At 41.0% G+C, this 13,653-nt stretch overlaps 1 protein-coding gene across 1 annotated transcript; it reads left to right on the top strand.

Annotated features, from left to right (window-relative positions):
* The first annotated feature begins 10,134 nt into the window (after nt 1-10,134).
* Nucleotides 10,135-11,998, top strand: LOC126694511 (uncharacterized). The gene is made up of 3 exons (XM_050390834.1): nt 10,135-10,470; nt 11,238-11,597; nt 11,682-11,998. The coding sequence occupies exons 1-3, from the start codon at nt 10,255-10,257 to the stop codon at nt 11,994-11,996; spliced, it is 891 nt and encodes a 296-aa protein (XP_050246791.1). The 5' UTR covers nt 10,135-10,254; the 3' UTR covers nt 11,997-11,998.
* Nucleotides 11,999-13,653: the final 1,655 nt, after the last annotated feature.

The raw sequence follows: 13,653 nt of genomic DNA, 5'->3' as shown, positions 1-13,653 counted from the left end.
TTACAGTGCCTTTTCTCTATTTTTCCCCCTTTCTTTATGGAGGGTTTCTCATATTATATAGTCTCTTTTGAGCGATCTTGATCCTACACTTGTTGATCATCTAAGCCACTACTTGAGTGCTTGTCCCATCGAACACCCCCTCAAGTTCTCTATGAATTGGTATAGCCAAGGCAACACTGTTCAGGGGTCTTCTCCACATTAATACAGCCAGAAAGTTAGCTGCAGAGCATTTAATGCGGTGGTAGCAGCTTCCCCTTAGATATTTCTGAGCTTATATCCTTCTGGTACACTCGAGATACACGTCCCTACTATTGGAGCTTCCTGGAAGGTTACCTTGAACCTTTAGGATACACATTTGAACCATGCTTAACCTATCCGAGGAGACATTTCTCCTCGGACCACCCTTTCGTTCATATCTTACTCATTAGATTCCAAGCTTGATCCATCCAACACCATTCATTTGTTCTCGGATCACTATACTCTCAGCCAAGACCCAAGGCCCAATATACCATTTGGGCCCTTAACCCTACAATAACCCCTTAAAACTCCGGTTTTTTCTCTCTTATCCGAGGAGAAAAGTGGGGTTTTGATTTTTCATGTGCTAATATTGTTTTGCCCTTTGATTTGCACACGTAGGAGTGCCGTTTTGTGCACCCCATAATTGCTACTGACGCTTCGGAGCCCGCGAGGTATCATTAATTGCTCTAGGTGGGGTTATGTTCCCCAGATCCAACGGTAAGACGCTAATCCAATGGCTGGTATTTCTCCTTGGGTTTTGAGCGGGATAACTCCCACTCAATCTCGCCCCCTGTATAAAGCATTCAAAGAAATCATTTCCCTCATTTCACAAGTCTTCAAGCTCTCCAGAGATCCCAAGCACTCAAACTCACAAAGCTCTTTAAGTTACTAAACTTCCCACACCTTTTCTTTAAGAGATCCTTGAAAATCTTTCTAAAGGTTTCAGGGACTAATACAGATCTTAGTTCTTGTAAGTTTCTATTTCTTTAAACTTTTCCTTTTTCTCCTCGGCCTTCCAATTCTTATTTCTTCATTTGCCAATTTCAATTGTTTCCCTTTAACTTGTCCAGATGGGTAGATTTAAACACCTAGTAGACTCCCCTACCAAAATAAAGGCCTTTAAGGAGAAATACCACATACCATAGGGAGTCGCCTTGCGGTACTATTCCCCAGAACAAATAGTGACACACAGAGAAGAGGGGGAAGTCATCATCTCCATGAGAGCTTTCATAGAAGGGGGAATGACTCTCCCTATGGGTAGGATAACATGGGATTACCTTATCAACCATAGGATATGCCCACCAATGTGCACCTAATCTATTTAGGGTCTTAGGTAGTGTTAATGGTCTTAACGAGCTTCTGCGCTTGGGGCTCACCTAGCATGATGTGGTCCACATGTACGAGTGCCACTCCCTTAAAAACGCGAGATATTATCTCAAGTCCCGATCTGACATTGTCAGACTAGTATTGTGTCTCCCTAAATCTAACAAGGGTATGAAAAACGACTATCTGATAGTTTCGGGAGCGTGGCATGATGGCATTCACTACCCCATTCGAGAGGGAGAGCCAGGTGGGATACCTTAGAATTAGGTTCCTTTGCAAGAGATTTAGATTCTTTAACCCTGACCATGTCATTATTTCCCTTTCATCTTGCTTTCTTTTGATGATGGATTTTAATTTTCTAACCATGTTTTGCTTCTCGGCTTCTTTTGCAGATAGGAGACACGTAGCGCCCAGGCTCAGTCTGACTAACGTTGAAGCTCTCAACTACTTACTAAGATCCGAGATGTTTGTAAGTGAAGATAGGGAGTTGAAAGCAATCCACTTAATTTTGGACTTCGAGCCTATCTCAGAAATATACCAAGAAATAACTCACGCCATAAGAGCGAGTGACCAGTGGCTAGCTCGGATTGATGTGTCACGCCCAAATTTCTTAGGCCAAGACGATCTTCCACTAGTTGCGCTGCCACTTCAACGAGTTCAACCTGAAGCAGTAGCAACGCCTGAGGAGGAGATTGCATCTTCACGCCTGTCACTAAAGGAGGAGATAGACAAATTCTACTTCGAAGAAGAAGAAAATCAAGGGGCTCCTGTGGTTAACACCTCCAACGCCGAAGACAGGACTGATAGGCATTCAAGTGTTCATGATCCCACTTTGGTGATTGCCCACCTAGACAGCACCTCCAAAGAAGAGGAAGACAGGATGGCATTGAACCGAGGAAACAAGAGCTTAAGAGACCTCATGGCTACCAGGAACAAGGTGTCAACTTCGAAAGAAGCCACCAAGTCCCAAGTCCCCCCCCCCCCCCACACTTCCTCCTCTTCCTCTTCCACCTCCCACCGACCTTGGACTGAAAGTTATTCCTGATCTAAAAAAGAAAAGGCCGGTTTAAGAGCTTGAAGAGTGGGAGGTGGGCCCTCAGAAGGGGGCTAAGTAGCAGAAGGTGTCCAAAAACCCGTGGGAAAAGAGGTATACTTCTGTGGACAGCCAGGAGGAGCAAAATAGAGTTGATGTGCGCCTTTCGCAACGCACTTGGTCTCCTCGGCTAGAGGTGGATAGGGCTACCATCCCTTGGAACGCCTCAGTTAGGGACTTCTAAAAGGGGCGTGCAGGCTACATTACCGAAGCCCTAGAGTAGCCTCTTCTCCTCCCGAGAGACATGGAGGCTTATAGGCTCTTTAAGCAGAATGACCTCTTCCTGTCCCTGAAGAGGGACCTCGCTATGGTAAGCAATCTATGATATCCTTGAATTTAAATGCTAAGTTGTTTTCATTCTTTCCTTACTTTTTTACTCATGTGATTCTTTCGTTGTTTTTGTGCAGGTTACTCAACAAGTTTTTGTGGCCGAGGAATGGGTTCGCGACGCTTGTAACGAGGCCAACACTGCGGCCCTCTCCCGTGCTAATGTTAAGAAGTCCTTGGGGGCCCTCAAACAAGAACAGGCTGAGCTGTCCGAGAAGCTGAAAAAGGAGGACCAAGCTCGCCTGAGTGCTGAGACGGGTCTAAAGACTGTGGAAAGGCAAGCCAAGGATCAGCACCAAAAACTGCACCTGACCAAGATAGATCTAGCCACCCAAAGGCAGCTAGTCATAAATCTCAAGACTGAGCTGCAGAAGGGCAAGAAGGTAGTTCAACTAGCGAAGGAGGTAGCAGAGGTTGAAAAGCAAGTAGCTTATGCCCTCGGCGTGGAAGAGACACTGGCCAGGCTTACTGAGGAGCTTACTAAGGTGTGCAGGGACTACTGTGATGCAACATGGGATGAGACCCTAAATGTTGCAGAAGTCCCTACAAACTCAACATGGAGGCAACTTGGGAGCAGATACTACCATCCGGATATTCGCAAGGTTCTAGGTGCCACCCCTCCTCCCTTTGCCACTACTCCTGAGTCCTTAGAGCAGCCATTGGCTACCCAGGCTGCTCTCCCCCTCCCTGAGGATTCGAAAGGACCCAGCCAAGCTGGTGATCAAGGCCAAGGGGCCGAGGGGGTCAAGGACAAGGGTAAAGGCAAGGAGGCTAAGTCCTCCTCAGTGGCCGAGGATGCTGCTAAGGCCAATGCAAAGGAGACAGAGGCCAAGACCAAGAAGATTGTCCCTTAAGCCAAGGACGCTCCTGCCTTACAGCCGAGCCAATAAGAAGATCCCTCCAAGGCCAAGTAGTACTTAGGATTTAATTTGCAATTTCTTTTGTAGTAGTTTTTTTTTTTTTTTAATGACATTCTGTCAATGTATATAATGTATTCCCTTTTTCATTTAATGAGAATGTTTTTATCTTCATCTCTTGCACTTTTGCTTTATGTGCATTGAGGAGTATTACTATTATAAATAGCATTGAACTGTTGTTGCTTCATCTTTTGTAAAAACTAATAACAATACACTGCTAACAATTTAATCAATTTAACCAAGTACCAGCAATAGAGAAGTTTACCACATACATGTACTGTGAATTGACCTTTCTGCAATGAAAGCTAGATCTAAGGAAGATAAGTAATATACTTTGTAAAGAATAAGAGGGGCAAATAACCTTCACTCTACCCAACGCTTAGATAAACAACTAAGAACTTTAACTTACTCAGAGCCATCAATTTGAGGAGTTGGTTATAATCTTGAATCTGCCTTGACACTTAGAAGGATGCCAGCAAGTATTAACTTAGCCAAAGCATGTAGTCTAGGGAACCAAGCCTGACTAAAGTTTTGTTTAATACTGAGAAAAAATGAATAGATGCCATTGAGTGTTAGTTTTACCAAAGTATGTGGTCCGAGAGACCAGGCAGAGCTAAGGTTCTATTTAACACTTATAAAGATGCCATAGTGTGTTAATTTTACCAAAGTATGTGGTCCGAGGACCCAGGAATGACTAAAGTTCTATTTAATCGCTTATAAAGATGTCATAGAGTGTTAATTTCCCCAAAGCATCTGATCCGAAGACTCAGGCATGACTAAGGTTCTGTTTAATCACTTATAAAGATGTCATAGAGTGTTAACTTTCCCAAAGCATCTAGTCCGAGGACCCAGGCATGACTAAGATTCTGTTTAAACACTTATAAAGATGTCATAAAGTGTTAATTTCCCCAAAGTATTTGATCTGAGGACACAGGCATAACTAAGGTTCTGTTTAAACACTTATAAAGATGTCATAGAGTGTTAATTTCCTCAACAGGCATGACTAAGGTTCTGTTCAATCACTTATAAAGATGTCATAGAGTGTTAATTTCCCCAAAGCATCTCGTCCGAGGACCCAGGCATGACTAAGGTTCGGTTTAATCACTTATAAAGATGTCATAGAGTGTTAATTTCTCCAAAGCATCTCGTTCGAGGGCCCAAGTGTGACTAAGGTTCTGTTTAAACACTTATAAAGATGTCATAGAGTGTTAATTTCCTCAAAACATCTGGTCCGAGGACCTAAGCATGACCAAGGTTCTGTTTAATCACTTATAAAGATCTCATAGAGTATTAATTTTCTCAAAGCATCTGATTCGAGAACCCAGGCATGACTAATGTTCTGTTTAATCACTTACAAAGAATGAATAATGGGAAGTACAATGCCTTTATACAACAAAAGAACATATTGACAAAGGAAACTTTCATTAATAATAATACATTTTCTAAATCTTCTCATTTTGCCTCCTAGGTTCATCCGTCGATAGGCAACACCAGAGTTTTTGTTTGCTATAAGCCCCTTTCAGCAGAAGTCAACGACTCAATCTCGAGCCGATGCAATATGGTAGCCACCATGCATTGCTTAGCCGTGGACTGACTTCCAAGGATCTCTTTAACTTGGCCCTCAGACAGGTATTTCACCTTTTGGTGCAGAGTAGAAGAGACGGCTCCTAGGGTATGAAACTTGGGTCTGGCCACAATAGCCGTGTAGGGGGAATAAGCGTCCACCACCTCTGAACTAGTTTACATGGCGTAACATGGGTAGTCTAATCTGACCCCTTAAAAGGATGACCTTCCCATCAAAACTTACTAAAGGAGAATCGTAGGTGGTTAAGTCTTCGAGTCTTAAGTTCAGCCCCTTGTTGCTGGTCTTCCTCCACTCTCTTATACTTATCAATTTGGTTTATAAGTTGGCGCACACTAGTGACATGTTTACCAGTCAAAGATTTCCTTAAATTGTGCTCGGCTAGAAGGCCGACCTTGAAAGTACTAATGGCCACGTCGTCAAAGTCACCATCTATTTCGTTGAACATCTTCCAATATCTATCCAAGTATGTCTTCAGGGTCTCCCCTTCTCGCATGGATAAGGACAGTAGGAATTCAAGGGCCGAGGAACCCTGCTACACGTAATAAAACGAGAGCCAAACGCCCAAGTGAGCCCCTTGAAGGAATCTATGAAATCTGCCCTTAGGCCGTCGAACCACCTTATTGCCACAGGTCCCAAACTGGATGAGAACACCTTACACATTAAGGCTTCATCATTGGAATGGACAGTCATTCTCTAATTAAAGTGGCTCACATGTTCCACGAGATCCGTTCAACCATTGTAGATGGTGAACGTTGGCTGATGGAAACGCCGAGGAAATATTGCCGCTTCAATCTTGCGCGTGAAGGGTGACCTGGAAATATGGTTCAACGCTTTGCTCATAACGTCATTTCCTAAACCTCTGTGCAGCGAGCTCTTGTATCTACGCCTCTGATGGTGTTCTTCATCGTAGGAAAAAGACTCGCTGGATGGAGTTCTTGACCTTCGCCTGTAACTTGCATCTGCTTCGCCCTCAAAAGAAACGTCAGAGTTGGAGGGGGTTCATTCTCGCCGTGCATAGCGCAGCTTCCTCTTTAAACGGTTAATCTCCAGTTGCATGACTCTGTTATGTTGCTCTTGAGAGACGTGACTTCCAATTCGAGAATGGCTTTTGCTTGTGCACTTAGTATGCACGCTGCCCTCTCGATCTCTCCCACGTTCAAGATTAAGGAAATGGTCTTGTCATTTAGACCCCACGGGCTCTGGCTGATGAGGACCTGATCCTACCATGCTTCACCGTTGCACTCATTATTACATAAGTTCTCCTCACAGACGGTGCCAATTGTAAGGACCATATTCAAGACTCAGTCCAGGATGAATGGACTTAGGTCCAAAAAGCCCAAAACAATGATTTTGTAGAGAGTGGGTTAAAGAACTAGGCTCTAATGAATTTGACAACAACTAGTATGGATGTAGAAGATGATTAAGCAAGAACAAAGAACATAGAGTTGAATGAATTCACTGTCCGTAGAGGTAAGTTTTCATATAAATCAATTAAACAGAGTACAAATACAACTTAGATTGTTACAATGCTTTTTCTCTATTTTCCCCTTTTCTCTATTTTCCCCCCTTTCTTCATGGAGGGTTTCTCATGTTATATAGCCTCCTTTAAGCAATCTTGATCCTACACTTGTTGATCATCTAAGCCACTACTTGAGTGCTTGTCCCATTGGACACCCCCTCAGGTTCTCTGTGAGTTGGAATAACCAAGGCAGCACTATTCAGGGGTCTTCTCCATATTAATGCAGCCAGAAAGTTTGCTGCAGAGCATTAAATGCGGTGGTAGTAGCTTTCTCTTAGATATTTCTGAGCTTATATCCTTCTGGTACACTTGAGATACACCTACCTATCATTGGAGCTTCCTAGAAGGTTACCTTGAACCTTTAGGATACACATTTGAACCATGCTTAACCTATCCCAGGAGACATTTCTCCTCGAACCACCCTTTCGTCTGTATCTTACTCATTAGATTCCAAGCTTGATCTATCCAACACCATTCATTTGTTCTTGGATCACTATACTCTCGGCCAAGGCCCAATATACCATTTGGGCCCTTAACCCTACAACTAGATATGATTTTTACTTTTTAATAAATTGGGTGATTGCTTTTTTTTGGTTGTTTGTCACTTTTTTGTTTTAATTGGCCATCATTTTTTAACAAGGATATATGAGTAAATTTATACAAACTTATTTTTTCCATTTCTCTACTTTTCCACTCCCAACCAAACAAAAAGGAGAGAAATTAAAATCTTTTCTATCCTCCCACTTTTCCATCCTCTCATCATTTTCTATTCTCCCACTTTTTCACCCCTTCAACCAAACAGACCATTAATATTAAGACATATAAATTAAAAGATAAAGTTTAGTTACAAACTTAGTTGTAGTCAAATGCCACAACTTCATTTAAAAAATTAACATTGTACATGTACGGCACCTAACGTCCAAGTTCATTTGGGCCTTAGGCCATGAATTAATGATTTGGGCCGGAGGTCCAAACTTCCCACCGACAAAAGCCCCGGCCCAAACCCACAATAATTACTAGTCTAAACTGGGTGTTGCCCGAGTACTTGAAAAGCAGACTGTAGACGCCCCGCTAGCATGCTGCCCGGCAAGCCATTTCCGGACTCTATACACATGACCGGTCACATCGCTATTTAAGTGTTCGGCAGCGAAGTTTCCTAGCAGAACCTTAGGAAACTTCGCTGCCGAACACATTTGCTGCAGTGGGAATCGTTTCCAAAACCACTCGTACCTAAAAATCCATTTAAGTTTATCGACATTGGACCTCTCTTTGCACTAAGGGAGAAGATAATGATGATCACCCCATTAACAAGGGCTATAAATAGGAGAAACGAAGAAAGGGAGGTGGATGAAATTTTGGGGGGAGAAAAGAGAGAAAGAGAGAAAGAGAGGATCTGAGAAGAAGAAAACATTGAGAAAGAGAGGAAAGTGATCTCATTGGGTCCCTAAGCCTAGAACAACCCAAGGTAGGATACCCAGATCCACCAGACAAATAAATTGTGAGCCCAAATAGCGGTTTGGCCCAACAAGCCCGTCCTTGGAGCCTACAGTACATATTTGAAAAATTTAACCGTTGGATTACATGTTCTTTACGCTTTTAATACACGTGTCAAATTTTGTGTCATTCGAATATTATTTAGTATATGATTCATAAACTTATTTTTTATACATAATTTTAGATTACAAAAACTTGCAATTTAAATAATTGATTTATGATATAGCTATTAATCTTTGAATTTCTAGAAATTTTGTAAACATGGAGGATATAAGAAAAAAAAAATGTAATCCAATGGTAGATTTTTCAAAATTCACATCTAATAAAAAGATATTAAATGAAGTTGTAGCCTTAAGTAACAATTAAGTTTGTAGCCAAGCTTTGTCCTAAATTAATATGTAAAATGGTGGACATAATGGGTAGATGGTAAGCTCACAAGTTGGTGTGCATATCATGTGTTATGGATCAATCTTGAATGTTCTCCAGGGATATAAAGTTTCAATGAAATGGAAGACTAGGCTCATATACATACAATTTTTCCTTTGTTTTATAAGCTAATCTTCACATTCAAATCATAGTTTTGATCCAAAAAGAAGTTCTAAATAAATCATCCTCAGGAATAGTAACTCCACGCTGCCTTAAAGTGGTATTTCCAAAAAAAAAACTATGAAATTGCCATGAGTGTGCCCAATTGGTTTTATAGCCCAAGAGTTTGGTTAATTAATATTAAGAGAACTACGTACGAATTGTCTATATTCTTACACAATATTTTTGAACATTGTGCATTTGCTTAGATCCCTGTAGTCAAGGCCCTTGAGAAAATTCTTCTAAACGTTGCTGCATCTTATGAATCCACAAGAATTGAAGTAACACTGTCATTTGTCCATGGTGTTATTTTCTCCAATGCACAATGATTTTGCACATGCTCCTCACAATGTCTCAACCTCCGTAGCCCCTGCACAAGTTCTACATCCTTAAAAGAAAATTGGGCCTCAGATGGATTTGAGTCTAGAATGGCACTAGAGTTGATTGGAGTTGGGTCCATTAGTGATGGGAGCCGAGTTGGACTACGTGGTTCACAATACTTGTGCATTCAGCCCAAGCTAGATTAATTAAGGTCAAAGTCTACCGTGTACTCAATAATTTGTTCTCTTCCATGAAAGTGGTATTAAAACTTTCTTAATATGGTTTATTAACAATAGCTTTAAAGGCACCTGTTAACGTGACCCATATACATATACTTTTTCTTTGTGTCTTGGAGTGAGGTCCATCCTGCGAAGAGAACCAAGCCTAACTCTCCTCCCCTACTTGAAGAGCTTTGTGCCCAAGTCAAAGGCACTTGTAGGCTACAATCATCTTTTGTTATTTCTCACATCAAAAGCTTTACAATTAAAACTCAACAATTAAAGTTGTACTTTCTACAATAATACCAAATGATTCTATATACATCACTTGGTTTTGTAGCTCAATATAAGACAGATATGAAATTGCTAGGTATTGCACCTGGTGCATTGGCTCAATTCTCTCTCACAAAAAGTTTTACTCTATACTTTTTAAATTTTACTTTTAGGCAATGTTTGGATCCACGTTTCTTTCACGTTTGCGTCTGCGTTTGTTATAATTGCTGGGACCCACGCTCCAAAACGTGGAAACGGGAAACGCAGGCTGAAGGAGAAACGCGCAAAGGGACATGGAAACGCAAAAAATAAGTCACAACACACCGTTTCATTTAGTCAGTACTGTTCATGGACCAGCTCTCTTCATTCACGCTGAAAATACGCACCGTTTAATTAAAAAACTGGTCTTGCGCATCCTGTTCATCCTTGCTCGTCCTGTTCATTGTTTTGTGAGCGTACTGTTGAGCGAAATGAAGCTGTTCTGATGCCCATCACAAAACGGTACGCAACGGCTATTTTCTTCTCTCTCTCACAAACCGGACCAGCTTTCTTTTCTTCTCTCTCTCAACTACCTTGGTTCAATGCCTTCAATGCTGGTTGTTGCTCCGTCCAAGTCGTCTTCAATGCTTTTCACCTACCCACAAACCACAAAACCATCAAAACAGAGAAGGAAAGGAACTCAGAAACCCATTAGCCGAACCTCTCTAAACCACTCCCCCCTGTTCTTCCTTCACTCGAGTGAATCTCCTCTCCGCTGTGGACACCGTTGCCGCCGCTGTGGGTCTCCACATTCACCGGTAAGAGTCATTAAAATTAAAATGCTCTCTGATCTGCTGGTGTAGTTATATTGTTTTCTCTGATCTGTGTGATTCTCTGATCTGTTTGTGTTCAACGTTCGTCCCTTTTTTTTTTTTTTGTGTTTTCCAAGACAGTATGAAAGTAGGTTCTTTGATCCTCCGTGTAAATCTTTGTTGTATTTGGATGTATGTGTGAGTTTAGTTTTCATTTTGCCTAACTAATTATGATTATGCACATGAACTGCTTGTTGAAATGTGTCAATGAGGCATTTCATCAATCTGTGGTTTTGTAAAAAAAGGCGTAGGACAATACTGAATATATAGGAAGACCTGCTGCTTTCATTGACCCATACATTGCATAAAGAAGCTAGACTCTGATCATTTCGCTGTCAAGTACTCAAGTTGCTCCCAAAGTACTGCTAATAACAAAAACGTGTAGAATTTAATGGTTTGGTAGCAATCTTTTTGTCTCCGTGAATAGCTAGATTGACTACTTGGCCAGTGGGCTAGCTTTGGCATTTACTTCTCAGTGATAAAAAGTAAAAACACCTCGATCAAAGACTTTTATCTGATCTGTTTGTGTTCATGAGTCTGTGCGTTTTTTTTTTTTTTTATGTGTTTTCCAAGACAGTATGAAAGTAGGTTCTTTGATCCTCTGTGTAAACCTTTGTTGTATTTCGATACATGTGTGAGTTTAGTTTTCATTTTGCCTAACTGGTTATGATTATGCACACGGATTGCTTGTTGAAATGTGCCAATGAGTGTAGAAGGAAGTTCTAGGAAAAATGGTTAAGGAGAAATTGAAGGATGGTGGTAGTAATGATCAGAGAGCTGACTGGAAAGACCCTAAGGAACTACAAGCCTTTTGTCAATTATGTGCTGCTCAAGTCCTAGCCGGCCAGAGGAAAGGAGGGTTTATAACCAAAGTTGGGGTTGACAACGTGATTGAACAGTTGGGTAACATGGGGAAAGTGGTGACTCCACTTCAGATTAAGAACAAATGGGATCATCTGAAAAAAGAGTGGAGGGATTATAACCAGTGTTTTGACAATGAGACTGGGTTGGGTTATGACCCGGGAACTGGGATGCTTCAGGCCCCTGATGAGTGGTGGACTCGAAAGATTGCGGTTAGTTCACATTACATAATTATGAAATTCTTTATTGTCTAAAACTATATTATTCTGTTCTAATTATTGCTTGTCCACACATAGGAATGTCCCCTTGCAAAAACCTTTAAAAATAAAGGTTTGCCGAATCGTGACTTCAAAAACATCATGTATGGAGGCACGGTTGCAACAGGGAAAAATGCGTTTTGCACGAGCGGTCAATTACCAAAGGAAACCACCGAAGGTTCTGGGGACTCTGCTGATAGCATAGAATTTGTTAACCCCCAATGTGAACCGTTTGTGAATGTTGACACAATGGAGGTTGAAGGTCCATCATTGTCGAGGGCAGAACCAGCAGTGAGTAAGGGGAAAGGCTTGGCAACCAGTGTCCACCTTTTCAAGCCAATGTACAAGAAATAAAAATAAAAATAAAAATAAAAAAAGCCTTCAGTTGCACAAGAGATGTCCGACTCTTTGAAGAGCATCTCAAATGTGATTGTTCAGAGTAGAAGTGGAAGTACACATAAGGATATTGCTTCCACAGCAACTACTCAGGTTAAAGCCATTTTGGACATGGTGTTGAGTCTTCCAGGGGTGTACTCGGGGCATTACCTTCATCTATTTAGCACCATCTACTTCATGGAAAAAGAGTGGGGTAGGCACATGTTTCTTGCCCTTGGCGATGACAAGGATATCCAATTGAAGTGGCTAGAAAAAGAGTACCAAAGGCACCCTGAATTCCATTTTAACTGAAGGAAAGAAAATTGTCTCAATAGGAACACGGGCTTGGTGTAGTAATCGTATTTTCAGCGTTGTACTTGTTGGACCATTGTTTTTTTTTTTTTTTTTATTGGTAGAACTAAAGCTTACCATGGCTGTGTATGTAAGACAAAATTTATAATTTCTATGTCAACTTTTGGGTATATTTATATATGTTTTCCCAATGCCTCTTTTAGCTATCTTTTTTGTATTTTTGATGGTTATGCATTGTTATTTGTGGTAAACTTTGATGATGGTTGTTCATGTTTGGCAAGAAGAAGTCATGGCATATATATATATATATATATATATATATATATATATATATATCATTGAAGCAAGTTCTATGTCTTGTGGTTGTTTTTCTGGTTCTGCATCAGGACTGCATTAGTCGCTGCATCAGGTGCTGCATCAGGGTGCATCAGCTGCTGCATCAGGGGGTGCATCAGTGCTGCATCAGTGCTGCATCAGTCGCTGCATCAGGTGTTGCATCAGAGTGCATCAGGTGCTACATCAGTGCTGCATCAGTCGCTGCATCAGTCGCTGCATCAGGTGCTGCATCAGAGTGCATCAGTTGCTACATCAGTTATTGGTATGATTATTTCAGATATTGATGCTTTTATGCTCTTTAACTGCTTCTAAAATGGATGTGACTAATTTGAAAAAGAATTGTTGTCCTTTGTCTTGACTGACATATTAGTATTCATACTGAACTTTGAGATTTGTATTTGTGTGTTTTAGGGGGAGTAAGAGAGAGGTCCTGTAATGGATTCTTTAGTATAAACGCACATAAATAGAAGTTCCGGCTATTTTCGCTGTCTCACCTTTTCTTTTCTAGCCAAGAGGTGCTTTTTTCAGTTTCATTTTGCTTGAATTGTAAGCAAGTAGCCTCCAGACACATATAACAGAAATATGATTACATGTTTGAATATGAACAGGGAAGAGCTAGGCTTTCAGTGTTATAAGTATTTATCTTTATATTTGTTGGATTATATTTATACCGAAATATAGTAGTTCATTTTATTCGTTTTTTTGAAATTCTTAGTGCATGTTAAAAATCTATTCCTCATAAATCTACAGGAACCGGTATTTTCTTTTTGGGTACTTAGCAGAAGTGGTTGAGTTTGATATGGTGATAAGCTCTCTTTTTGTCCCGCTTTCATCTCTCTCTTGTCATAAGAATTATACAATTTTTGGCTCTTTTAATTCTTTATAATATTGGGGCCTCCTGCTGTTAGGCTTAGCTTTTTTGGGCAGCCATAAATTCAATGTCCCACCTGGTGAGGGTTTGAAATTTCCCTAGCAATTATATTTCCTC

The sequence above is a fragment of the Quercus robur genome, chromosome 8, assembly GCF_932294415.1.
Source record: "Quercus robur chromosome 8, dhQueRobu3.1, whole genome shotgun sequence".
NCBI classification, from domain to species: Eukaryota; Viridiplantae; Streptophyta; class Magnoliopsida; order Fagales; family Fagaceae; genus Quercus; species Quercus robur.
Note: the sequence above shows the minus strand (reverse complement) of the source record. Positions and strands in the feature narration are given on the sequence as shown.

Excerpts from the sequence above, each read along its gene's own strand:
- LOC126694511 (XM_050390834.1), top strand. The coding sequence starts at position 10,255 with ATGCCTTCAATGCTGGTTGTTGCTCCGTCCAAGTCGTCTTCAATGCTT. Across the intron at positions 10,471-11,237 it reads GTGGGTCTCCACATTCACCG|AAGGAAGTTCTAGGAAAAAT; the intron begins GTAAGAGTCATT and ends CAATGAGTGTAG. Across the intron at positions 11,598-11,681 it reads GGTGGACTCGAAAGATTGCG|GAATGTCCCCTTGCAAAAAC; the intron begins GTTAGTTCACAT and ends GTCCACACATAG.